Below are 26,638 nucleotides of genomic sequence, written 5' to 3'. Positions count from 1 at the left end.
TGAAATATTTTAATAAATTCAACAGCTGAAATTCAACATTGAAGAATTATGAATACGAGTGAGTCAACTCAGTTTGAGAACTCAACACTACTGTATAATACGCACGTCCCTAACACTTTTTTTTTTACAAATTAGCGGGCAAACGGGCGGACTGACACGACACGTTACTTAGTCTTATAATTTAACGAATTTCCCAGTATTTTTCGGTAAATTAGTGATATATTCATAAGAAAACTACATCCAGAAGCGAAGGTAAGTATTTTTAAATGAGTATGTAAACTTACGTCATGGAATTTATAAGCAAAATCAAGTATACAATATACCTTTCATGACACCGTTTGAGACAGCATTTTTTAAAGATATTCTCATATTTATTGGTATTTTTGTGCGATCTGTGTGTATGGGATAGTTAGAATACTTTTCTAATATTCATGTGTGCTAGATATCTATTGGCCCGCTAGAATGGCACACGTGGTTCCCCGCTTCGAATTACAAAAGCGCTGTAAACAAAACATGTATTGTTTGGCTATAAAGACTTGATTGAAATCCGTACAATTATATACCTTTTGAATAAGAACAATTGGTCTGAAATTACTGTAATTTAGAAGTGGGTTTCAGTGTAGTCTTTGTATAGAGACCTACCTACTATTGACCATCCACGACTATATCCTAATTAAGTTCATTTCTTACAGATTAGAACCATTTGAACCATATGTGAAGTTTAAAATCTTGCATAAAGCACGAGTAAAATAAGGTGGTACTAAACTAGTCATCTTTGCTATAGATCTATTAGGGCTGCAGTGGTAACTTGAGCTGTTTCAGCATGAGCCCTTTTCTGGAAATGTCCATGGTAAAATCTATTTGTCTGTTACAGATGGCTGATGAACAAATGGAGACCACACAGAACCCCGTGGAGTTGCTAGCATCGGGTAGAAGGCACCTTGCTGTGAAGGACTACAATGCAGCTGTTGAGTCTCTTGCTACGGCTTGCGAGCTGCTTGCTAAGGAGCATGGAGACATGGCAGACCAGTGTGCTGAGGCTTACTTGTGGTAAGGGTTTTGGAATGTGACGGAGTGTGACTGTTGTACCATCAAGTACCATAACTAAGTTTCTATAGAATCAAATTATCTTGGAAATGAGCAGTGTTACCCATAATGAGATTTTTCACTCATAAAAAAGATATGGTCAATAAATGGTACTTATATTTTAAATGAAACTTTATTGAATGGTCACAATGTCGTTTTTATATCGTCAAATCTTTGTTAAACTACACATACTGTGAGTAGCTATCTCAAACAGCATTTTTTATAGGTAACCTCTAGTATTTTTTCCCTAAGCTTGTTAGAAGTAAGTGAATTACGTATAGACTTTATATATATTTTTATATCAGGTATGGCAAATCTTTGCTTGGCCTGTCACGGGAAGAAAGCGGTGTCCTCGGGGATGGTATGCCTGGAGGTGGCAACAATGAGGAGGAAGATGATGATGGTAAATAAATTAAGCATAATATATATTTACTTGATAAATAATTTATTATGTGAAAATATAGATTTCAGTCACACACGTACACTCTACAAGATATAAACTCACGCCCGTAATCCCTAATGGGGTGGGCAGAGCCGCATGTAATCAAAGACAACTTGCAACCACTGTTGATACAATGTGCTAAGCTGGATATTATATTACCCTAAGATTTAAAAGGACTTTGGACCTTAAGATCTTAAATAGGTTATTGAGCAATCTAAATTAATGCAACATAAAAATATTGACAAATGTATGTTTAACCATTCAAAAAATTACATTTTGAAATTTTTCATTCTCAGATCAAGAAGAAAATGGTGAAGAAGACCAGAATGGAGAGGCTGAGGCGACAGAGAACGAAAAGGAGGAAGTGAAAGAGAATGGAGTAGAATCAAAGGAGAATGGAGAAGCAGAGAAGGTTGAACCAGAGTCCACCACCAAAGATGAGGAACCTGGTAGCAGCAAAGCTGATGAGGATAAAGATGGAGAACAAGAACCAGTAAGTTCTCATGTCATTTTGCTGAGCTGATGTCCCTTTTTAAAGATAAGGTTTAATTATTATGATCACTCCTTTTTTTTCAACGTTATTATCATAGATAAACTTGTTGAAGGTCAATGTAACATTTTTGAATTTACGTCATTTCGCAAGGTGTTATGGCTGAGGAGAAATGACAAGAAACTGCTCCAGAAACACATCTTTTAAAAAAATAATGAGGGTATACATTACAAGTTATTTAATAACTAGAGGAACACATTCAATACCAGACATTTTTATCATTTAGGTAGTCATTAATCCACTTATATGTAATATAAATGATTTCTATTCTATTCATATCAGTTTCTTAAGCTTTTTGTGACACTCAACATAACTAGGGCTTAAATGAGACGCCATACTGTGATTGCGGTCACCTACGCAATAATAATGGCTTTTTTGTGTCATTTATTGTAGTTGTTTAGGGTTCCAAACCTCAAAAGGAAAAACAGAATCCTTATAGGTTCAGTTTTTCGAGTATTGGAGGCTTGTTCATAGTAGCATAGATTAATTACTATGTATGGAACGGTAACTCTCTGCCCCGCACTATTTCATATTGGGTGCCGAGCTAGATTTACCTCACCTCCTCTGGGTCTTACTTTAAACTTAAATGACCGTAAGGCTACGTTTTCATTGACGCGGTGCTGTGCAGAGATGAGCGGAGATGTGCAGGAATCGACCAATCACCGTGAGGGAGAGAGTCACAGAGCGTTCTCTCTCGAACGCTGTGATTGGTCAAATCCATACGCCCATCCTCGCGTCAGTGGACACCGCTATGGGGGAGGGGGGTGCGCGCGCAATGTCTGTTTCGCCCGCACTTACTAGTTAGACGGCACACGTTATAAATTATATTTTTTGTATGCAGTTTCTGGGGTACGACAAAGTAAAGTTTTTTTTACAGGGTACATCAAATGGGGACGCGAACGATGAGTCTACAATGAACGAGAATGAGGATGATGTGGACAACTTGCAACTAGCCTGGGAAATGCTGGGTAAGTTAAATAAATCTCCCACTGTCAGGTTAACTGTGAAGAAACCATTAGACATAAGTTGTATTCGAACTTCGAAACCCTGTTATTACAATTATAAGTTTCATACAAACTTTGCTACCCCTTTTCCCCCCTTAGAGGTCCCGTCCTAGTGAGCACTTACGTCTTAAAATGAACTTCCGTGCAAAATTTGTGATTCCCAGCACTTGTGATGAGTGAGTCACTCCGAGAGCTTTCGTTTTTACATGTGTAAATTTAAAAGCGAAAATCGACCATTTGTATTATTGAATGGCTAAGATGACCTTCAACATCATTAACTACCTATCTACATACCTCTGAGGGGACTATCTCAATTGGGATATACCTAGTCGTGAGCTTATGTTATAATTGTATCCTTCGTATTGCAGACCTGTCCCGCAGCATCCTGCACCGCCGCGTGCAGGAGGGCGGCGGCGACGCGGCGCGTGCGCTGCTGGCCGACGTGCACCTGGCGCTGGGGGAGGTGGCGCTCGAGAGCGAGACCTACGACAAGGCTGTCACTGACATGCGTGAGTTTCTTCTTTATTGTTCAGCACAGACTAGGGAATGTCATCCCGACTCGAGATCGCAAATTCGAGATCCCACAGGATTGGAAATATCAATCCCGTGAGATTCCGAAATTTTCGGGATCTCAATAAATGTAAAGTTAGAATGGCTGAAAACGATGAAAAATGCTTGTTTGTTATAGTGAGGAACACAAACACCTTTACTCTTCAATATTACTAATTAAGTTTTCTTTGGAAATCAGCATAATCAAAACAAAAAATATAATTCAAGGAGATTCGCCCTATCTCAAATGGGATCTTGTCATATTATGTTTCGGGATTGATCCCGAAATTAGACAAGATCCCACGAGGTCGGATTCCATTCCCTAGTACAGACAAGTTGAATGGAAGTCAAGAGGGAAACCACTGCCCTATTTTCCTTTAAAAAGTAGCATGGAGAATGCTACACCGACAAGATCGTGGATCGTGGCTCGACATTAGGCTCACAGTTAGCGACTGCCCATCCGCTGACAGACCCAGAGCGACATCTCAATGAGGATAAAAACTGCCCATTTCTCCCGTCAGGTGTACAGTCATGAGCAATATAATGTACCCACTTTAGGACTCTGTCGCACTAACATATTTGACATTTATTGAGACTTACAGTTCAATTTGTCAACAAAGTTAATGTGATATGGTACCAAAGTGTATACATATTAATGCTCGTGACCGTAGCTACTGTTGAGAAATGTGGGGCCTTAAAGACTAGGATTGCATAGATGTTTCCTTTATTCCTGTCTTAAACTGGACTATAAACACAATTTTAAAGCAAAACTTCACGATATTGAAGTTATAATCAATGTATCGATATTTGTTGCAGAGAGCTGCTTGGAGCTGCAAAAAGAATTGTATCGTAGTGACGACAGACGCATCGCTGAAACCCACTATCAAATTGGTAACTATTAATTGCTATCAATCCAACAGAGGAATTCGTACTTTCTAATATGACGGGCAATTGGGTAGTTGCTTAGGACAAAGATGAAATATTAACTTCTGATTATTAAATAAAGACAGATCTAAAGGTGACAAAAACGGTTCCTTTTTTTCTATTTAACTTAAGTGCGACATTTTGTCACGTTTTTCTATGATGTCACAGGTTGTTTTTCATACAAATTCCATAGCAATTCCGTGTTTTGACATTTAGTAAAAAGTAACTGATTTGACTAGTTGGAAACTACCCTATTGTTATGGGCGATAGGTTGATCCCTTGTCACCATAAGGTTCATCATATCTTACGACTTTGTCGAGTATCAATGCCGACTGCAAGTTGTTTTGTTATGACTTTGCCCAGCTCATAAAGGCTTACGGGCGTGAGTTTATGTATGTATGTAACTGTTAATTGCTTCTTATTAAACAAAAGGCAGAAGAAGTAGAAGTGACAGTGAAATGCATTTAAAAATATCACTAAATCTGTGTCTAACCGGGAAACCTATCTCTGGAAATAGATGTAAATTCCATTTGATATCTAAATTCATATTTACAGGTCTTGCCAACTCCCTCGCCTCAAACTTCGAAGACGCAATCACCCATTTCAAAAACGCGGCGAACATTCTAGAGTCTCGCATAAAGACGTTAGAAAACCCGACGTCGGCGGCCGAGGACGCGACAGTAAAGAAATACTCCTCCTCAGACCCCCACTACTCCATTGAAGGCGAAATTAAGGAGCTGAAGGGTCTCCTTCCAGAAATACAGGAGAAAATTCAAGACATGATGGATTACAAAGCAGAGGTAAGACCATGCGAATGTCTAGAGGAGACGAGGAAAATGCTCAGAGACATGATGCTTAAGGAGAAAAACTTATGTCATGTCGAATGCAAAGCTTGAAAAAGACTGATGATTTATTTCTCGAATTTTTATACAATTATGGTTGCTCAACATTCCATTTTTGATAAGTTATTAAGAAGGTAGTTTTGAAATCGGTAATGATTAATAAATCGCAGGCGTAGCGTAGACTTCAGATAGTCTGTCGCTGACATTTTGATTCGTGAGAATAGTACTGATGTACTGATTCCAGTAGACACCATCTAGTTATACTTGTCATTTTCTTAGCCGTCAGGAAGGAAAAGGACGGATTTCATGTGTTACACTATTGATGAAAGGTCAATGCTCCCTGGTATGGATCTCTGAAAGTATTACCTGTTATTTGAACAAAATTGCTCGCCACTTATTGTCTGAGTATTACCAAAGAAAATGCTTTCTGTATCGTCCTATAAACCGATTGCTTACTGTTGTTAATCATTATACAGGGTGTAAGTGTTATCGTAACGAAAACTTTGAGGGATGATTCAAACCATGATGAGTTGATATCAATTATCAAGTGGAATTTTCCGACGGAAAGTTATTTTTTAATATATATATTTTTTTAATTTTTAAATGTCCGCAATGGAATGTCAGCTATCTGCGTTACGCCTAAGTGTAAAAGTTCCTAAATTCGATGCCAAAACTTGCCATTGTTTCGTGATTATTGGTTGTTTTAATCAGTATTATTTTTTATATATTTTGATAAGTGCCTAATCGTAATCAGTGCCTTTGAATCCCACGTAGCATTTTGAATACTCATAATTTATAAGTTTTAATTGTATTATTTAGTTGTAAGTGAAACCACGAGGCCATTTTTGTATTGTGTTGTAAAATTTTTTGAAATAAAGTTGATCGAAATTGAAATGTTTTGTTATTTCAGATCAAACCCAATACATTAATGGTCATGTGGTTTTTTTATTTGCTGTGACGTCATGGCCATTGATGTTTTTCACTTTTGCTTTTCACAATATTATTATTATTTATCTTTATATTTATAATTCTCTCCGAAGAGGTTCAAGTGACATGGGCCGTAGCCAAGTGCTTTTATTGTTTCAGCGATAAAAACTTCCTGATGATGAGAATTACTGCTTTTTGAAAAAGCGTGAGTGTGGATGGATGCATGTTGAGAGTTTGGAGACTAGTGTGGAGTGTTTAAGTTATTATTAACTCGGGCAGGCAGTTTTCACTGATAAGTGCCTGTATTCGACTATTCAGTTGTGTTTTTATGTGTAGTGTACTCGATAGATAAGATTGCGTGAGTGGATTTATAAATAATCTGAATGCAGATACGGGTTGGAGTTTGAACTTCAAACATACTTTTTGTACCCCGTTTTTTATTTACGTTTATGGCTAATTCAAGTAACTGCATCATCAATGGGGGACTTTCCAGGCTGCGTTCCCCAGCAAAATATTTAGCGTGATAGCTATTTTCTCATGATGCGTAGAGTTGGAAGAGGAACGCCTAGGTTTACATACCGTGATCACATCGAGGATGTTTTAAAGAAAGGTCCTCTTAACTGGCAGCATGCGTCTTTGATGAGAGTGAAAGAAGCGAAAGTGGTGTGCCAGGTTCTTAGTAAGTGGAATTCCGTGGACTCTGCCTACCCCAACGGGAAATAGGCGCGATATTATGAAAGCGCGGTCTCCTGTGGTGTGGGTTGTGAGGTGAATTACTAACCTCATCAATCCTGGCGTCAGGGATAACCCTGTCATTATTGAGCACCCAAAAGCCCCTTACATGGCTCATGTAAAGACTACTCATCAGTAAGTAGTAACCGGGACCAAAGGCTTAACATGCCTTCCGAAGCACGGATCATCTTAATTTTTGGACAATCAGTTGAACAACCTGTAATGTCTTAACCAAACTAAGGATCATAAAGTGATTTCTGTGATATGTTCCCCCCGGGATTCGAACCCGGGACCTCCGGATTGTGAGCCCAATGTTCAACCACTGGACCACGGCGGCCGTTGAAAGCGTGGTGAGGTGTGGATATCTAAGTTCATCTTGCGATGGATGTACCTCTGACTACCCCATTGGGTTACAGTCGTGAGCTTAAGTTATAAATAATGCATGAATCAATGAGAAATGAGAACAAGTTTTCCATGCTCCTAGATTAAAAATAACATAACATAAACAGCCTATATACGTCCCACTGCTGGGCACAGGCCTCCCCTCAATCAACCGGAGGGGGTATGGAGCATACTCCACCACGCTGCTCCAATGCGGGTTGGTGGAGGTGTTTTTACGGCTAATAGCCGGGACCAACGGCTTAACGTGCCCTCCGAAGCACGGAATCATCTTACTTTTTCGGACAATCAGGTGATTCAAGCCTGAAAAGTCCTTACCAAACAAAGGGCAGTCTCACAAAGTGATTTCGACAATGTCCCCATCGGGAATCGAACCCAGACCTCCAGATCGTGAGCCTAACGCTCTAACCACTAGACCACGGAGGCTGTTAAGATTAAAAATAACACGGGTAAAAAGTCCAAATTGAATAGTAAGTTCAAATCTTTGCAGACAATAAAGCGGGTAAGGGAGACACTCTGTCCGTCGAACGGTGCCAGTTCTTCAAGCAACGGAGCTGGCTCCTCACAAGCCAAGCCAGCGGACAAGCCTGTGTCTGACATCTCCCACCTTATCAAGAGGAAGCGCAAGGCCAGTGACACCGACGAGGCTTCAGCGGCCAAACGGTCTAACACGTGAAAGAAAACTTATCCATAAGGCCAATTTATATATGTCAACATAATAGGGTAGTTTCTAACCAGTCAAAACAGTTACTTTTTACTAAAAGTCAAAACACGATATGACTATGGAATTTGTACGAAAAAGCAACCTGTGACGTCATAATAAAACGTGACAAAATGGTGCTAATTCCTGTAAATACCATCTAATTTTATTTTAAGTTATATCTGTCATTTTCTTATCCGCCGAAAAGGAAAGGGACGGGTAATCGACAAGCATAAAATTTATGGAACACACGTCAATTTTAAGCACAAATCTAAACCAACCGTCTAAAAATTTTACGTCCGTCAATAACCGACACAGTTAAGTAGACAGCACGTCAAACGGTTTGCATACCAGCGACGTACCCTTTGATTCGCCCGGGTTATTCATTCATTTACTCATTCTTCCTAAAATTAAGAGCTGTGAATCATCCGTCCCTTTCCTTTTCGACGGATATGAAAATGACGGATATAACTTAAAATAAAATTAGGCGGTGTCTGCAGGAATCGGGGCCATTGTCGCACTTATTACATTTTTTTTATTAACATTCATAAATAACTTAAATAGAACAAAGAAAACGTTTTTTGTTGCCTTTAGATTTATCTTTAGAGGTTCATAATTTGTCTTTGACCTAGGAAACTACCCGATTATACCTAAGTTGTGAATATTGTCGTGTGTAATTTTTGTATGTAACGACCAAGTACGGAGTGAATGTCTCGAAATAAATCTACAATAACTGAGAAAGAAATTTCCGAATGTGCTTTCTTTCTAAATCGATCACTTTAAAAAGAAAATATTTCCAATTTTGTAACGTTACATACGCGCTCAAAAAGTGCATTGTGTACTTGCTACACTCACTATACCATAGAAAAACAATATAACGGTAACTTTTCGCCAGCGCCAATTCGTATCGGTCGCCGAGCTAGATTTACTATATTTTAAACCCAGAGGGGGTGAGCTCTGGGTTTTACTTTAGTCTAAGGAGGACTGTGTAAGGTGGAATGTGTCTCGCTCACACTTACGCGTTAAGGTGGCATACAGCCTATCTGTCTGTCTCGCTTGCTCGTGCTCTCGCTCTGTCAGGCACAAGGTAAAAACGAGACTTGTATAGAGTATCCAGGATGTGACACTGTTCTTGGGCCATTTTGCGTTTCCTTAATTGCGTCGTGCCTTAATGGAGTGCCTGTGATGATGACACAGTTTATCACAGAACAAAAAATCAAGAGACTACGCGGCTCCGCCCACCCCCATAGGAATTACGAGCGCGCGTGAGTTAATTTACGTGTTCATCAACATTATTCGCAACTTCGGCACGTATTGTCTAATTCATTTTTTTTGTCATAATGTTGATCATTTTTGTGAAAGTATAAATAAGTCTGAAATGAAAAATAAATTATTATGGCGCTGAGAAAGATCATTCTGAATCTATAATAAGTTGAATAGTTTGGAGTTTACTTAAGAGGCCGGTTTCCCAATGCAGAATTCGAATATATTCCCTCTATTGAGGATAAAAACTGCCTATTGCTCCCATCAGCTGTCGTTACTGTTGAGTGTTCTTAAATTTTGACAGTTCCCCATACTATTTGAATATACGAACATAATTGTTTTGGTGATGAAACCTTATTAGTAAATCTTATTTTCAATCATAACTGCCTTTTTCCAACTGGCTGCTTTTCTTTTTCGTAACTCATCCTGCAGACGGGATACACTCCACGTTGCTCCACATTATATAGCAATTTATCACGAATTTTAGCTGGACAATGGTGCTAATTCCTGTAAATACCATCTAATTTTATTTTAAGTTATATCTGTCATTTTCTTATCCGCCGAAAAGGAAAGGGACGGGTAATCGACAAGCATAAAATTTATGGAACACACGTCAATTTTAAGCACAAATCTAAACCAACCGTCTAAAAATTTTACATCCGTCAATAACCCGACACAGTTAAGTAGACAGCACGTCAAACGGATTGCATACCAGCGACGTACCTTTTGATTCGCCCGGGTTATTCATTCATTTACTCATTCCTAAAATTAAGAGCTGTGAATCATCCGCCCCTTTCCTTTTCGACGGATATGAAAATGACGGATATAACTTAAAATAAAATTAGGCGTTGTCTGCAGGAATCGGGGCCAATGTGGAGAACTTTCAAAATTTAGGAACACCCAACAGTGCTCCCTTTTAGTAATTCGCCACGACTCAATATTGCGGGTACTGCCGCCTTATTGAGGACTGAAAGTGTAAAGTCATGAGCAATATCACGTACCCACTTAGGACCCTGTCGCACTATCATATTTGACATGTAATGAGACTTGCAGTTTAATTTGTCAAAAAAGTTAATGTGACATGGTTTCAAAGTGTGTACATATTAGTACTCGTGACCGTACTTCTCTCATTTAGCTCTTATCCGATTGATATAAGGTGAAAATATCTTTTTTTCTTTATTTTTTATTTGATTATTCAAGTTAACATTGTTCTTTAATTAGGCACATAATCACCGTTGTAATGCGCAAAGTCAGAAAATCAGTTTTTATTGGCTTTGTGTTGGTACTGCATTTTCTAAGTGTAACTGTTGAAAGAGTAAAATATAAGTAATTTAGTTAAAAAAATATAAAAACGATTGCCCCAAGTGTGTCCATTATTATTTTTATTTTTTCTAAGTAGTTAAGAATGAATAGTCTAGCATAATATGATTAAATAAATTAATTTAGGTTATAATGAAATGTTACTTGTCCTCGCGGCACGGTTTCGACCAATAGCCGTTCGACATATCTCCGTAGAGAGCATTGGCTGCGTTTATTGGTCGAAGCCCTCGATATGATTCGCGGCGCGCTCGACGCGGTTGTCATGCAGACCCTACAGCTGTTTTTGTTTACATCGATAAGAAGTACCGTTTACATTATGCTACACTTACGTTATTAGTTTTGTAGTTGTATGTTATTCCTTCATACATACACCGGCTAGGTTATAGTAAACGTTCTAAATATACTTAAGCTTATTTTTTTATTAATAAACTAGGTTGTTTAAGTAAAAGTTCCATCTGTGTATATTTTTTAGTACTAGATTATTATAATCCTAATTATTTATCTTTCGGCGAATATCGAAAGCGGTGGCGGATTATTTTTTACCTTGAGGCCTTGTGGATCTGCTCACCCCGAAGATGGATACGGGCGTGACGTTAATTAGACGCGAATATTCGTTGCAATACGCTCAAATATTCATAGTATACCTTATTCATTGATCTACTGCTAAGATTGGACTTCATAGTTAGTTGTATTCTGAAAGTCCGAAGTTCGGCCCCAGCCAAGTTTCTGTTGGTCAATCAAAAAAGAAAATAAAAACTTACGTAGAAGAAAGAGGATACATAACACAACATAATATTCCTTGGTTGTGACCAACAAGAGAGTCATAAAGAATAAACGACAAAAATGAAATTTTGTGAAAGGAAAAACTTGCCAAAACATGACATGTCAGGATTAGGTTTTGAAGATTTTATTAAAATATTTTCCTTTATAAATTGTTGCTTTCTCGCGCGTTTTATAATTCCTATCATCATGGCGGGAGTGGAGTTGGCTTTGCCTAGGCACTTGACCTACTCGAAGTCGAAGATCCCGATTATAGGGGCTTTGATTGACTATATGGAGACCAGTTTCGAGTATCTACGGCGTAAGACGTTTGCTCAGGCGGAGAAGCTGCATGCAAAGGCGTCTCGAGCGACGCTGTCAGCAACCTTCATGGCTGCTGTCTGTCTGATGCTGGGGCTGGCAACCAATATAAAGTTTGAAGTAGTGACCTTCGACGAAGAGCCTTTGGTCAACGATCTACACTTCATGCTACTGAGCAAAGAAGACAACTTGTACATCGATGATATTGACGTGTCTAGTAAGTATATTTTGTAAAAGTATCATTCAACTGTGAGCACTTCGCACTACATTCGAAATGAATCCCGTCAGAGTCCGAAAATGACTCGACACGGTGTTAGTGTTCTTTTATGAACCGCCCTTCGGTCGCTGACATAGTTCATGTTATGACGACCACTACCATCAGAGATAGTAATGACCGGGACCACCTACGTAGGTTGATAGCTATTTTCTAGTTTTCAGTGCTCATAAAATAAAACTGTTTAGTAACTTAAATATAGTAATGGCGATTACTCCACCGACAAGAGCGCAGCTCTTAAATAGAGAGAGAGAGTAACTTAAAAGTTTTTTTACCGATTTTTTATTTGATACCTACATAATAAGCGAAGATAAAAAATACGAAGTAAGCGAAAACCGTGGATACCTAGTTTATTGAGAACGGCCGTTAGAGACATCGGATGATGGATATCGGATGTAGTGCGTAAGCTACCGTACAAATAATCCTACGACCGCGCCGGATTCGTCATTTGACGAACTCAAATCGGATTTGGAATGATTGCGAAAACACCCTTATACTTAGAGTTGCTTCTCAGACTATCAGATATCTGCGGTTTTACCTTGTTTCTGCGGGTGGGTACTATGTGTCATACAACTTTGTTGTATTCAACATTGTACAGAGATAAGAAAGTATTTTTGTGAAAATGTTACATTATTGATGCTAAAGTATTTTCTCTGTTTGCAGGAGTGATGTGGTGTCTGGAAATGTCAGATTTGGTCGTCGTCGTTGTTAGCGCTCTATTGGTTTGGAACAGCTCAAATGTGGTAAGTAACATGGTATAAGGAAACCAGGTATGCTCAAAAGTGACAGCTAACATTTCAAGGTTAGCCCAGCTGACGTCATTCCACACTGCGTTGAAGTTTCGTATAATAATAAATTACGTATAAAAAGGAAATTTTGAACTTTTAGTAAAAGAGTTACTTACAGTTTTAATGATTTTTATATATGTAATAACTAATAGTAATTAAATACATTAGTCAAAAATTTACTTAATTTTCAATAATAAAATTTACGTCCTTGGAATGTTGGAGATACCGATTTAATGGTAACACTTACGTCATCAATGGGCTAGCAATGGCGGCTTGTCATTAGATTGAGCATACCTGGTTTTCTTATACCATGACAAGTAACTTACTCGTGAAATTCATACCTACTAATAAGGTGACTGACTTGACTGGGTCAAAGATAAATTATAAAATGCTAATCCAGAAATAGAAGCCATTCTAAGATGTTCAAATATCAATTACATTTTACTTTACGACTTATTTTCGATTTTTTAGTACAAGTTGAGTAACAATGAGTACGACGTTCTGTTTTTATTGATGACGTCACAGGACTGTATTTCTATACAAACTCCAAAGAAAGTTTCTCATTTGACTAGGTTGTCAAGTGACCTATTACCTTGCTCGGTGAAGTGTGGGTAGTTCACCCTGCGATGGATGTACTGACTACCCCACAGCACTACCCCGATTGGGATTAGTCGTGAGTTTATGTTATAAATAATGCATGAATCAATGAGCAATGAGAACAAGTTTTCCCGTGCTCCTAGAGTAAAATAACCTTTCACAAATAAAACCACGCTTAAAATTCATATATTTTTTAATACAACATCTGACCTAAGTAAATGTTAATAATAATTCAAAAGATAGTTATATACAAGTATTGTTTATTGTACCTACTTGACAATATATTTCTTAACACTTTGTCATTGGCAAGTATAATATGCTAATTAACAGTAAACGCATTTCAACTGTTCATTGTTGTTTGTATGTGATCTTATCTATAGCTATATTAGCGGTGATAATCGTTAATTGTTTATGTACTTACTGTTATACATATTATATTATTATCACAAAACTAGATGAACTTTGCATTGGAGGCAATATTCTCAAAGCACCCAGTAAAATTGATTTCGGGCAGTCGTCTTTTTCAAATTTTGACCACAGCTTTGCCAATATTTTCACCAGCCAGCAAACCGACGAACGCGTCATAGAGTTTGTCAAATCCTTCTGTTACATGTTCTCTGACCTTCACCTTACCACATCTGATCCATTCCACTATTTCCTCGAACGCTTCCGGCCAATGCTCCACCTCCGAAAACACGTGGACACCTTCAAGTTTCAAGGTGTTCACCATTATAGCGTGTTGCACGATCGTTGCCTTCGGCAGATTGTCCAGATCGTCATTATACGAGCTAATGCATCCCGAGACTGCTACCCTCCCGAACGGGTTCATATGATACATAATAATACTGCTTAGTTCCCCACCAATGTTGTCAAAATAGCAGTCAATTCCATCCGGAGCCGCTTCTTTGAGAACTTTCTGAGGATCCACTGTTTTATAGTTAAACGCATTGTCAAATCTAAGGTCTTTCTCCAGCCACTCAACTTTCTCATCTGATCCTGTAAAGCCAATGACTTTGCAGCCCTTTAGTTTAGCGATCTGTCCCACTATCGATCCTATGGCACCGGCTGCGCTTGTCACTACGACCGTCTCTCCTGGTTGAGGGTTGCAGATTCTCAACAGTCCGAAGTAACCAGTAGCTCCTGGCATTCCGATAGCTCCCACAGCTAAAGACGGCGAGAGTCCGCGCAGATTTGGAAGCTTGTAAAAGAAGCATAAAGTATCCTTTCCTTTCAAGCTTGGAGTCACGTAAAAGGGAACCATAGCGTCCACTGTAATCGCACCAACCATTGTGAGTGACTACTCGTGTACCTATAGGGTATTCAGCATGCTTGGATTGCTGCACTACACCTACCTGATAACCAAATTGGTCATAAGGCACTGGTGGGTGTAAGACTCGTAAATAGGGATCCACACTAATCCACTCGCTCTTGACAAGAATTTCACCATCTTGTAACGGTGGTAACTCATGTTCTATGATTTCAAAATCTTCCCGCTTGGGAACTCCTTCGAATCGACGTTTCACAACATACTTTCGTGCCTTTAACATTTTGTACTGTGTACGTCGTGAGAAGTAAATACTGACTGAATTAGCGTTCGAGTTTGCCAGATGCTGCGTATAACAAATAACAAAGATAACCTGTTTTGAGACTAGGTTAGATATAAGTATAATACAAAAACATATAACTACGGATAATTATAGTAAAACACACTAATCTCTATTCAATCACTCAGTTCTTTATGCACTCTGGTCAATTAGGTGTATTTATGTTTATTTATGCATAGATTGAATGCGATAAGTAATTTGTGTGTCTCTTTTGGTGGTGGCATATAAGGATTATATTGCACGTAAGTAATAATTTACCTAGATAGTAAGGTAACTAAGACAAAAAAAATATGCGTGCGAATAATTGAAATTATTTATTTCTCAATATATTCTACAATAACGGGTTTGTGACATCGATTCTAAAGATGTGACCTTGATAACACACTTCATTTATTTAGACCATCATTCATCGATTTTTTTTTCGCACAAATTGTATAAATAATATAAATAATGTTGAAATATCTAGACAAATTAATATCATGTTAGAACTTAACTACGGCTTTGCCAGTGTTCTCTCCGTTCAGCATACCGACAAACGCATCGAAGACATTGTCGAATCCTTCCGTAATGTGCTCTCTGGCCTTCAGTTTTCCCTCCTTAATCCACGTGATCAGTTGAGTGACACCTTCAGCCCAACGGTCTGTCCATCTGGATACTACAAATCCTGAAATTGTCAGCTGCTTGGATACCACAGCTGGTTGCAGTATACTCGCTTTGGGCACGTTCCCAGGGTTTTCATTGTATGCACTGATAGACCCACATACAGCAACCCTTCCATATTCATTCATCTGGTTGATAATTATGCTGCTGATCTCGCCGCCGACATTGTCGAAGTAGCAGTCTACTCCTTTAGGAGCCGCTTCCTTCAGTGCTTTGTAAGCATCAACGGTCTTGTAGTTGAAAGCCTTGTCGAAACCCAGTTCCTTCTCCAGCCATTGCACCTTGGCGTCAGAGCCAGCGAAGCCGATGACTTTACAGCCCTTGATCTTAGCGATCTGACCAACGAGGGAGCCGACCGCGCCTGCGGCGCCGGTCACAACCACAGTTTCACCCTCTTTAGGCTTGCATACTTCTAAGAATCCAAAGTAAGCCGTGATACCCGGCATACCGGCAGCTCCAATTGCAACGGATGGTGAAATACCTTGCATGTTAGGTAGCAAATAGATTCTATCGAAAAATTCCGGCTCGACGGTGGTATCCAGGACATAATAATCGCACCAGCCTTTGTGGGAAACTATTCTTTTGCCAACTGGGTATTGTGCGCTCTTGGATTCCAGGATTACTCCGACTTGGTAGCTGAATTGGTCGTAAGGAGCGGGGGTCAGGTAGTTGTACGCTCGCAGGTAGGGGTCGACGCTCACCCACTCGGTCTTAACCAGAATCTCGCCATGTTTTAGTGGTGGTAGCTCGGTTTCGACGACTTCATAGTCACTCTTTTTCGGGAAGCCTTGAAATAGGTTCTTCACTACGTATTTCCGCGCTTTCACCATTTTCAATGTTTATTGAAGATTTATAAGACAACTGAAAAAAAGAAACAATAGGTCAATGGCAGTCATTATGACGGTGTATATTATTGGTTTTTATGGAACCACGTTCATCAAAGTTACATGGATTAATCTAGGTACCGGAGGCGGCGTATTCACTAAAAACATCAATTATCTTTAAGCAACATACATTTATAAATCAGTCAATTAAATATACTTTATTAAACAGAACTTAATAAATCCATAAATCCACTAATAAACGCTGTAAATGTGAATTGACGAATCGCTTCATTCATTAATGTTTTTGTTTGTTTGTTTGTTTGTTTGTATACTCTTTATTGCTTTAAAATACAAAGGAAATTTACATATATCATTTATCGTTAGATAAAGCATAGGCGAGCTTATCCCTAATTGGGATTTCTTCCAGCTAACCTTGGACAGCCTGAAAGAAACTCAGTGGGCCGGTGTTATCACGCAATAAATGAGTTAATATCTATGAATAGCAAGTAAACTAAATAATAATAATAAAAACACTTTATTGCACTAAATGTATACTTATTACTAATATTACTAAATACGTATATAGACTACTTATTAATAATTACATAAATAAATATATTACAAGTATATACATATATAAAACAGGTATAATGTATGTATGTTTTTATCGGTTTATTTGAATAATTAATTGATTAGACTTGTTTTTGAGTTTTTGCTGTCCTTCTATTTGTTGACCTTCTTGGCATAATTGATTTTTGGGAGGCAATTTTAGGGTTGGTTCACGAAAATGCTGTTAATATTTTGATAGCTGTCAGGAAAAACGGAGAATTGCACATAAATCCAATTTACACTTGGCCGGTCCTTTAAGTACCAGATATTTGTGTTTATATAATATAGTATAAAGTAAAGTAGTCCCTAATGGAGTGGGCATAACCACAAGTAATTAGAAGAAAACTTACCACTTTACACTTGCCACTTTTGATACGGAATCCTGCGTAATATTTCTAATTATGATTATAAATAACGACAAATACAATATAGAATTTCCTTGATTAAAAAGACGTGTTTCCTCTTCAAAGTATAACCATTCACTAAATTCAATGAAAATTTGAATACTATTTATATGATACGAACTTTAGACTATGGCCATTGATATGAATCAACACATTTTTTATGTAGATTTGTCGACATCATTGTGACGAAGCACTTTACCTACTATCTGTTATTATCTGACCATTTTGTTGGGTCATACGCAGTACGCAGTTAATCTACCTGACAGCGTACAAAAACACATAAATTAACGCGTGTTATCCTTAAGGCATAGTTACAAGTAATTAGAAGACATCTTATTTATTTATTCAGATATCCAACAGCATTTACAATAGTTGTTTACTTTTATACAGGGTGTTAGTGACATCGTAACGAATACATACTGAGGGGGATGTTTCAGACCATGATTCTGAGTTAATTACCAAGTCGGATTTTCCGTCGCAAATTTAATGTTTCTTTAGTGTTTTTTTTTTTTAATTATTTTCAATTCTATACTTTTGCGATGGAAAATCCCACTTGATATTAACTTAGAATAAAGCGCTGAATCATCCACCTCGGTATTCGTTACGATGTCACTTACATTACACCCCGTACCCATTCGAGTACGTATGGGTGTTGGTGACACCGTAACAAATAATTACACAGGAGAATGATTCATACCATGATTCTGAGTTGATATTAAGTAGAATTTTCTGTCGGTAAATTCATCAACTTTAGTGCTTTTTTTAATTGTTTTCGGTTCCATACTTTTGCGACGGAAAATTCCACTTGATATCAACTCAGAATCATGGTCTGAATCGTCCCTTAAAGTTTCCGTTTCGATGTCACTAACACCCTACATTATATGTACAACATTTTTACGCCAATAACAGGATATCGTAGCATGCAAATTTAAATGAACCGTTTTAATTTAACGTGTGTGTAGTGCGATGTAATAGAGTGGTAATTACTTATGAAATCAATTACTTACATGTTTTATGTAATATTGTATTATAACTATAAATAAGAGAATGAAATAAAATAATAAATAGATATCATATGGCGACACTCAAAAATGCTGCCTCCTCCATATATATAATAAACCAGATTAACTCAGATCGATCATTTAAGGTCAAACTTGCCGATTATATGCAGAATGTTGAAATTTAGCAATAATTGATAAGGTACTTCTGTATAGCATCATAAAATGTTTGCACTTTGTTATTGAATAAGCTTTTTCTTATGTAAGTGACTATTGTCTTAAATAAGAAATAAAGATTCTATAAACTTATTTGAGCTTCTAGTTTTTATAGTTATTGGGAATAATAGTTGTGATCTAATGTTACATACTTACCTGTAAATGTGTTATGTATATCTACCGGGATCGCCAAAGCATCGTCTTACATGCCTAGATAGCCTAGGTACCATTTGGTACCACTTGCAAAAACCCAAAACAACTCCCAAGTTAAAATTATTATATTTTTAATTAGGTATTCCTACCTATCTAAAATCTTCGTATATAATCATTTTATTTTTTTCTACATCATAATCATTTTCGACTATAATTCAATAAGACTTTAAATAAGTTATCCTTCCAAACTTTTCTTTTTTTTTTCTTTTTCGGTTTTTATAACACGCGGCATTACCATCTCTGTATGGCCAATGAGTATGTTTGATTCAGAAAAGCACGTAGGTAAGTCATTGGAAAGTGAAAGTCATACTTTCTGGTTAGGTATTTGTTTTTCTTTATCTATTTAAGTATAAATAAAGTAAATATTATTTCATTTCTGTTTATAAATTCTGTATAAGTACGATCTTTTTTATTTGTAAATCGGTGGTAAAGGTAATAGGTAATATAATTATAAGTAAAATTTTGTATGTAGAACAATAACGAACACGTAATTTATAAAGAAATATGTATATTATTAATAACTACAGTTGTGAATGCAAGGCATATAACGAGTGTAATTATAAAACAAAACATTAAAATAAAAACGAATATCACATTAAATCTTAACCACGGCTTTGCCAGTGTTCTCTCCGTTCAGCATACCGACAAACGCATCGAAGATATTGTCGAATCCTTCCGTAATGTGCTCTCTGGCCTTCAGTTTTCCCTCCTTAATCCATGTGATAAGTTGAGTGACACCTTCGGTCCAGCGTTCTCCCCATCTCCACACTAGGAACCCCTCAATTTTCAGCTGCCTAAATACCAAAGCTGGTTGCAGTATACTCGCTTTGGGAATCTTCGTAGGGTCCTCATTGTATGCACTGATCGCTCCACACACAGCAACCCTACCATAGTCATTCATCTGGTTGATGATGATGCTGCTGATCTCGCCGCCGACATTGTCGAAGTAGCAGTCTACTCCCTTAGGAGCCGCTTCCTTCAGCGCCTTGTTAACGTCAACGGTCTTGTAGTTGAATGCCTTGTCGAAACCCAGTTCCTTCTCCAGCCATTGCACCTTGGCGTCGGAGCCAGCGAAACCGATAACTTTACAGCCCTTGATCTTAGCGATCTGACCAACGAGGGAGCCGACCGCGCCTGCGGCGCCAGTCACAACAACTGTTTCACCCTCTTTAGGCTTGCATAGTTCCAAGAGTCCAAAGTACGCCGTGTTACCCGGCATACCGGCAGCTCCAATTCCAACGGATGGTGAAATACCTTGCATGTCCGGTAGCAAATAGACCATTTTGGTGAATTCCTTCGTGGGTACTGTATCCAGGATGCAGTAGTCGCACCAGCCTTTGTGGGAAACTACTCTTTTTCCAACTGGATATTTGGCGCTCTTGGATTCCAGGATTACTCCGACTTGGTAACTGAACTGGTCATATGGGACGGGATAGCGGGAGTTGTACGCTCGCAGGTAGGGGTCTACGCTCACCCACTCAGTCTTGACTAGGATTTCATTATCTTTTAGTGGCGGTAGTTCGGTTTCCACGATTTCAAAGTCACTCTTTTTCGGTAAACCTTGGAATGGCTTCTTTACCACGTATTTTCGTTGCTTCACCATTTTGGATGTGTTCTTTTGACGTCAACTGTAAACAAATTAGATTATGTCAGCAAATGTTTTATTGTTATTTGTCGGGCTTCATTGTAAGCTTGAATCACCTGATTGTCCTAAAAAGTAAGATGATTCCGTGCTTAGGAAGGCACGTTCAGCCGTTGGTCCCGGCTATTAGCCGTAAAAACACCTCCACCAACCCGTAGTGGAGCATGCGTGGTGGAGCATGCTCCATACCCCCTCCGGTTGATTGAGGGGAGGCCTGTGCCCAGCAGTAGGACGTGTATATGCTGTTTATGTTGTTATGTTATGTTGTCGGGTTGTCCACACGTTCCAACGATACAAAAACAATAGAAGCAACTGACTAGACCGGTGTTTTCTCAGCGTCCGTTTATACAAGGTCACGACCGCGTCATTACGTAAGTATGTTAAATAATCTTAATAATAACGATGAGATATTATGTAAATAGTAACTTCAATAACATAATAATTAATTTAATCGTGTTGATAAACAGAGGTGAGTTGTTTATCGCAACCATCCTCCCGGCTATCGCGGTCACTTAACCGAACAATGCTTTTTTAAGAAAGTAGTCGAAGTATTTCTTCATTGAAGTAAAAATTTATATCCACGCCTTAGTTTTAAATGATGTCCAATCGCTTAACTAAAGTAACACAGATATTAAAGCTACTCACAAATGCCGGTCGGTATTTTGGTGAAAGAGGGGACGTGTGTCCTCTTCGAACATAAATTACCCACTGAATTGAATTACCTATTATGTTCACACTCGTTTCATTCAACTCGTACGTTTGTGTTTGGTATCCCGAAGCGCACACGCGATAACGTTTGTATGTGAACATTTGTGTTACGAGCACAGTGTGTGTGTGTGTGCGCGTGTGTGATATTATAGCGATCAAACGTCCGTAACGATAAAATTGCCTCTAAATGACTACATTTGACAGTAACCATTACGTAATCTGTAGTTCGACTTTGTGTTAATGCTTAGTTTGGCTTTAGGTAATGGTATGATATGGTCATGGTGTAAACTGAAATGATGTCACCGTTCTAGTATATAAACGAAACGTATCATTGTGACACAGCACTTTTTTCGGAACATGAAACATGAGTAAAGGATGAAGAATAGTTGTGTTCGGTCATCAGCATTAATATGATAATATACTTTGGTACTATGTCACATTAACTTTTTTGACAAATTGAACTGTAAGTCTCACTAAATGTCAAATATGTTAGTACGACAGAGTCCTAAAGTGGGTACATTATATTGCCATGACTGTTCATGTTGAATTTTGACCTTCAGAAAGCGCTAACTATGCAATGTAACCCAATTTTGAAGAATAAATATTTGTTTTTTTTTTTAAATTGAAATCATGTAGCCTTGAGATGACAAAAAAAAATAAAAAGAAGGCATCAATTAGTTTGATGTTTTATCTCGTTTTTATGTGGTGTCATCTTATTTATTGCGGTGGTGTGTCATAGCGTTTTTATGCTGATTTGCTAGACGTTTCTCGTTTTGACGTTTAATATAAAATTCGGGTGATACAGGTGGGACCCCTCAGCGTTTCCCATTAGTTCAAACAAGTAGTGAATGCACTCCGAGGTAAATCCACGATAAGTCAAGTCGTGTCATAAAAAGTATTAAAAAAAATAATTAAAAAAGTATTATATTAAGTAGCAGTAATAGTAGTAGTAAGTATTATTATTAATGCTAGGGAGATGATGATGTCATAAAAAGTATTATCTCTAGTAGATAGACTAGTAGATACACACACAGCAACCTATCACGTTGGTCTAACAGAAAGGTGAGGTATGATATTGGTGAGGTGTGCGTACTCAGTTCATCTTGCGACATAGTGGTGAGCTTATGTCATCATCTACCCTAGCATTGTCCCGTTTTTCACGGGGTCCGCTTACCTAACCTGAAGATTTGACAGGTCCGGTTTTTTACGGAAGCGACTGACTGTCCGACCTTCCAACCAGCGAACGGAAAAACAGCACATTACAGGCTAGGTCACACACCTCCGAAAATAGATTTCTCGGGAATGTGGGTTTCCTCATGACGTTTTCCTTCACCGCTAAGCACATGATAATCATTTATGATCCAAACATTAATTCGAAACAAATTCGACAATCATTGGTTTAGGCCTGTGCTGGATTCGAACCTGCGACCTCAAAGTGAGAGGGAAGCGTTCTACCAACTGGGCTGCCACGGCTGTAGTGGTGAGCTTATCTTTCTCATTTGACTGGATTGTTATTGTATCTCATTTGTATGCAGAGGTCCCCACTGAGCGAGTACCTGTTCCTGCCGTGGCTGGGCGCGACCCTGCGCGGCCTGTTCCTGCGGCAGGCGCCCACGGCCAGTGCACTGCTCTACACCATGGCCGTGGTGAACGGGAACGTCAACCCGCTCTTCCTCACCGCCTTCTCCTTCCTTTTCTGTAAGTGCTACTTCATATTTTTCTATAAGTGCTATTTTGATAATTTTCATCTTTTCTGCAAGTGCTACTACATAATTTCTATAAGTGCTACCTACTTGATCTTTCCCATCGGCTTCATGGAACGGCATCCGTGGTGCAGTAGTTGAAAGTTGGGCTGACGATCCGGATTTTGATCTTTCGAATTACTTATTGATAGACTAATGAAGGCAATTTTATCTACAATTATTAATTATTTACAAACGAGCTGATCCGGAACAGTCTTAACTATTCCATGATTTATTTTATTTTATATATTATGAAATATTTAAGAACTTTTGGCAATTTATCTTTTTTCTCTCGTGATCTACTTCATCACCCCTGCAGGGCTAATATGCGCAACGTGATAAAATTATCGATCAATTCAATAAATTTTGTAGAAATTGTCAATTTTGTTTTTTTCCCTAACATGCGTGCCACGTGATTTTGTTTGTATTTTGACAGAACAACATGACTTATTTGGGTTTACATATTAGCACCAATCGTGACATAATAATATATGACCGTGATAAGATTTTATCACGTTGCCCGTGTTCGTCCTAATGGTGTCAGAGTTACCATTGAGTCGCTAAAGGTCCCTGACATGGTTCATATAACGACTACATACTTACTTCCGACAAGAAAAACACCTAATTACCATTGTCTTTAGTACAATCAAGTAAATGTTCTATATTTTTTCCTTATGGTGTCACTATCGCCATGTATATGTCGTGGCCAGATCTTAGACTTGATCATTTCATGATGTGCTCGACCATTTCATGAAATGGTCATATTTCATGAAATAGTCAACTTAAGTTGACCATATCGTTGAAACGTCATCGTTTTATGATATTGCAATCAACGTATATAGCCTAAGCATGAGTATGAATATAAATAATTTTACATAGTGTAGCGTTATTAATGATATAATAGGCAATGTAGGGGTGATATAAATATATATTATAATATCATGAAGTAATCATACATTTAGTTGTTCATACCGTTAAACGTTTTGTGTTCATTGATCTAGCCAAACTACATCATGATGTGGCCGACGAATGATATTTTATTTCATGAAATATGACTATTTCATGAAATGGTCGAACGCATCATGAAATGATCAAGTCTAAAATCTGCCCACGACATATATAAAACAATCCATTGTCCGCAGTGCTAGAAGCGCGGCTTTGGCTGGAAGTGGCTCGGCTGGTGCGCGCGCGGTGGGAACGGCGTGACCACAACTTGACTGCAGCAGCAGTCGAAGTGGAGACGCTGTGGAGCAACGATGACGTCCAGAGTGTTGAGGTCCGCAACTATTTCTATTAGGAATAGCATCGTTAGTGGAGGAACCTGTGGTGGGCTAGGATTTTTGGTTTGGCTTCGGTTTAATACTCAAAAATAACAGTTCATGGCAATAGCTACTATAACTTAACTGAAATTATAAATAACAGAATTACGTTGTGCAGTGAAACTTAAAAAAACTTATTTATTTTCAAAAAATAACATATCGATAGAAGATAACGATCTTGGCTGAAATTATACTTTCGATTCTGCTCCGCACCATCCGAATCCCCTGGCAGTTGCGGCTTCCGAATACATCCCGCTCAGGGACGATATTGAAAAGTATCGGCGTCCGAAGGACGTAATATACGATCCAGACGACCCGATTACTCTAGCCATAGAGACGGCCAATCAGCTCGCGACATCAAACACTTCAAGACCCCCGATACCGACCCCACCGGCGTGGTCGACGATTTCTTCCATTCAACGCTTATCGTTATCGACTCACTAGGGACGATTAATTATTTCAAATATTCTTCAGACTCAGACGACACCCTGAGCTGAGGTTTGCGCCCACCTGGGCACCCTCAGGCCTTTGTCTTAAATTTTGTAGTGGGTGAGAGCCCTCAGCGCTCCCCATTTTTCCGGCCAATTAGTTAATGCCATCTGCGGCAAATCTACAATAAGTCACGTCAAAAAAAAATTTGAAATTATACCATGAGCGATGATGGTCGGTGAACTTATTTTTCCATTCACCTGGCGATGGATATACCTCTGACTATTCCAATTGGGATTATAGTCGTGATCTTTATGTTACCTATGTATATTCTGTTACAATGAGTTTGGTCTCTCTATGTAAAATTATTCCCGTTCATTTGTGTTGTTTAGTTCTCGAAAACAACAGATTGCTTAATGATAAATTACGAAATAATATTGTTTTTTTACTAGGTGTAGTAAAAAGGTGTAGGTAATATTGTTTTTAATACATGGTGTTACTATCAAGTGGAATTTTCCGTCGCGAAATTCATGTCTTGTTTTGTTTTTTAAATTATTTCGAATCACTTTTGCGATGGAAAATTCCACTTAATATTTACTCAGAATAATGAGCTGAATCATCCTCTTCAGTATGTGTTACGATGTCACATGAGATGGATGATTCAGGCCATGATTCTGAGTTGATACCAAGTCAAATTACCTGTCAGAAAAATGAAATATTATTGTCTTTTTTAAATTATTTTCAGTTGTATACTTTTGCGACGTTGAATATCACTTGATATCAACTCAGAATCATGGTCTGAATCATCCCCCTCATGTGATATCGTAATACATACTAAGGGGGATGATTCAGGTCCTTATTCTGAGTTAATATTAAGTGGAGTATTCGTTACGATGTCACTAACGCCCTGTATATCATAGCTTTACATGATATCTTTATTACAATAGATTTGGATCTTATCGTTATAGTCCGATAGCACTTTGTGGCTTGAGCTCTTCTGAAAAATTTTGTCAATGATTACCAGCTTATACGTAAATACGTATTTTATATACATTATCTGCATAGACTTAAGCCTATTTCCCACCTCGATAAACAGATAGTATGGAACTCCTCCATGTACCTTTCCCCCTGCCCTCTTGCTTGGATCCTGACATAATTCTCTTGCTTCTTGCTTACAAAACCTTTTTAAGGACATCCCTTCTAGGTCCTTCCAGGTCTTCCTCTGCCACCTTCGCCTTGTATACCGCTTTTGTAATCCTATTATCCTTTATTCGCTTTACGTGACCAAACCATCTTCTGTCTATCACCTTTTACACCACAATTCTGTCATGATTATTTTCATGATTTTTCCGCCGTACCCAATACTCGTACTTCAAAGTACATTTTTATACATTTACCGTTTAGTAGTTTTATCTTTTATTAATTTAATGTTTTCTGAATTTAAAAATTGTAGCAATCTCTCGCTTCGCTCTGAAGGTATTGCCCAATATTTTGTAATCAATCTTTCGTCATTATGGTTTTCGATAAAAACTTGTCGGTTGATGGTATCGATGATAATGCAGTATATTTTGCAATAACAAGGAGTCTTTTGCATTTATCGATACATTTTTATGGGAAAGATGTAGGTTCCTCCTTACATTATCATTTGGGAATATCTAGTGCCAATAGTGCACTAATAAATTGTGATTTATTTGTATATTAACAAGATTATTTATTCTGTATTCATGTGTTATGTCTGATTGTTGAAATTCTAGTTCTGTGCAATAAAGTATATTTGATTTGATTTGATTTGA

At 38.1% G+C, this 26,638-nt stretch overlaps 4 protein-coding genes and 1 pseudogene across 4 annotated transcripts; 2 read left to right on the top strand and 3 right to left on the bottom strand.

The window, feature by feature from the left end:
* The first annotated feature begins 135 nt into the window (after nucleotides 1-135).
* LOC126368781 (histone-binding protein N1/N2) lies at nucleotides 136-11,190 on the top strand. The gene is made up of 9 exons (XM_050012931.1): nucleotides 136-252; nucleotides 875-1,050; nucleotides 1,392-1,489; nucleotides 1,825-2,021; nucleotides 2,956-3,046; nucleotides 3,451-3,591; nucleotides 4,448-4,522; nucleotides 5,111-5,355; nucleotides 7,946-11,190. The coding sequence occupies exons 2-9, from the start codon at nucleotides 875-877 to the stop codon at nucleotides 8,129-8,131; spliced, it is 1,209 nt and encodes a 402-aa protein (XP_049868888.1). The 5' UTR covers nucleotides 136-252; the 3' UTR covers nucleotides 8,132-11,190.
* A 517-nt stretch (nucleotides 11,191-11,707) lies between these two features.
* LOC126369158 (uncharacterized) lies at nucleotides 11,708-26,628 on the top strand. Its single transcript, XM_050013451.1, has 4 exons — nucleotides 11,708-12,035; nucleotides 12,756-12,835; nucleotides 22,891-23,053; nucleotides 24,240-26,628. The coding sequence occupies exons 1-4, from the start codon at nucleotides 11,708-11,710 to the stop codon at nucleotides 24,392-24,394; spliced, it is 726 nt and encodes a 241-aa protein (XP_049869408.1). The 3' UTR covers nucleotides 24,395-26,628.
* On the bottom strand, nucleotides 13,653-15,243 carry LOC126369055 (prostaglandin reductase 1-like; annotated as a pseudogene).
* On the bottom strand, nucleotides 15,381-17,776 carry LOC126369057 (prostaglandin reductase 1-like). Its single transcript, XM_050013344.1, has 2 exons — nucleotides 17,525-17,776; nucleotides 15,381-16,602 (listed from the first exon to the last, which is right to left on the bottom strand). The coding sequence occupies exon 2, from the start codon at nucleotides 16,569-16,571 to the stop codon at nucleotides 15,564-15,566; it is 1,008 nt and encodes a 335-aa protein (XP_049869301.1). The 5' UTR covers nucleotides 16,572-16,602; nucleotides 17,525-17,776; the 3' UTR covers nucleotides 15,381-15,563.
* LOC126369056 (prostaglandin reductase 1-like) lies at nucleotides 19,497-21,449 on the bottom strand. Its single transcript, XM_050013343.1, has 2 exons — nucleotides 21,293-21,449; nucleotides 19,497-20,633 (listed from the first exon to the last, which is right to left on the bottom strand). The coding sequence occupies exon 2, from the start codon at nucleotides 20,606-20,608 to the stop codon at nucleotides 19,601-19,603; it is 1,008 nt and encodes a 335-aa protein (XP_049869300.1). The 5' UTR covers nucleotides 20,609-20,633; nucleotides 21,293-21,449; the 3' UTR covers nucleotides 19,497-19,600.
* Nucleotides 26,629-26,638: the final 10 nt, after the last annotated feature.

The sequence above is a fragment of the Pectinophora gossypiella genome, chromosome 8 (genome assembly GCF_024362695.1).
Source record: "Pectinophora gossypiella chromosome 8, ilPecGoss1.1, whole genome shotgun sequence".
In the NCBI taxonomy this organism is placed as follows: Eukaryota; Metazoa; Arthropoda; class Insecta; order Lepidoptera; family Gelechiidae; genus Pectinophora; species Pectinophora gossypiella.
This window is presented reverse-complemented; position numbering and strand designations above follow the sequence as displayed.

What these genes read in the sequence shown, in the direction of transcription:
- LOC126369056 (XM_050013343.1), bottom strand. Translation starts at nt 20,608, where the DNA reads ATGGTGAAGCAACGAAAATACGTGGTAAAGAAGCCATTCCAAGGTTTA.
- LOC126368781 (XM_050012931.1), top strand. Translation starts at nt 875, where the DNA reads ATGGCTGATGAACAAATGGAGACCACACAGAACCCCGTGGAGTTGCTA. An exon ending in TGTGCTGAGGCTTACTTGTG is followed by an intron (nt 1,051 to 1,391) that starts GTAAGGGTTTTG and finishes TTTTTATATCAG; the next exon opens with GTATGGCAAATCTTTGCTTG. An exon ending in ACTAGCCTGGGAAATGCTGG is followed by an intron (nt 3,047 to 3,450) that starts GTAAGTTAAATA and finishes TTCGTATTGCAG; the next exon opens with ACCTGTCCCGCAGCATCCTG.
- LOC126369158 (XM_050013451.1), top strand. Translation starts at nt 11,708, where the DNA reads ATGGCGGGAGTGGAGTTGGCTTTGCCTAGGCACTTGACCTACTCGAAG. An exon ending in CGATGATATTGACGTGTCTA is followed by an intron (nt 12,036 to 12,755) that starts GTAAGTATATTT and finishes CTCTGTTTGCAG; the next exon opens with GAGTGATGTGGTGTCTGGAA. An exon ending in TTTGGAACAGCTCAAATGTG is followed by an intron (nt 12,836 to 22,890) that starts GTAAGTAACATG and finishes ATTTGTATGCAG; the next exon opens with AGGTCCCCACTGAGCGAGTA.
- LOC126369057 (XM_050013344.1), bottom strand. Translation starts at nt 16,571, where the DNA reads ATGGTGAAAGCGCGGAAATACGTAGTGAAGAACCTATTTCAAGGCTTC.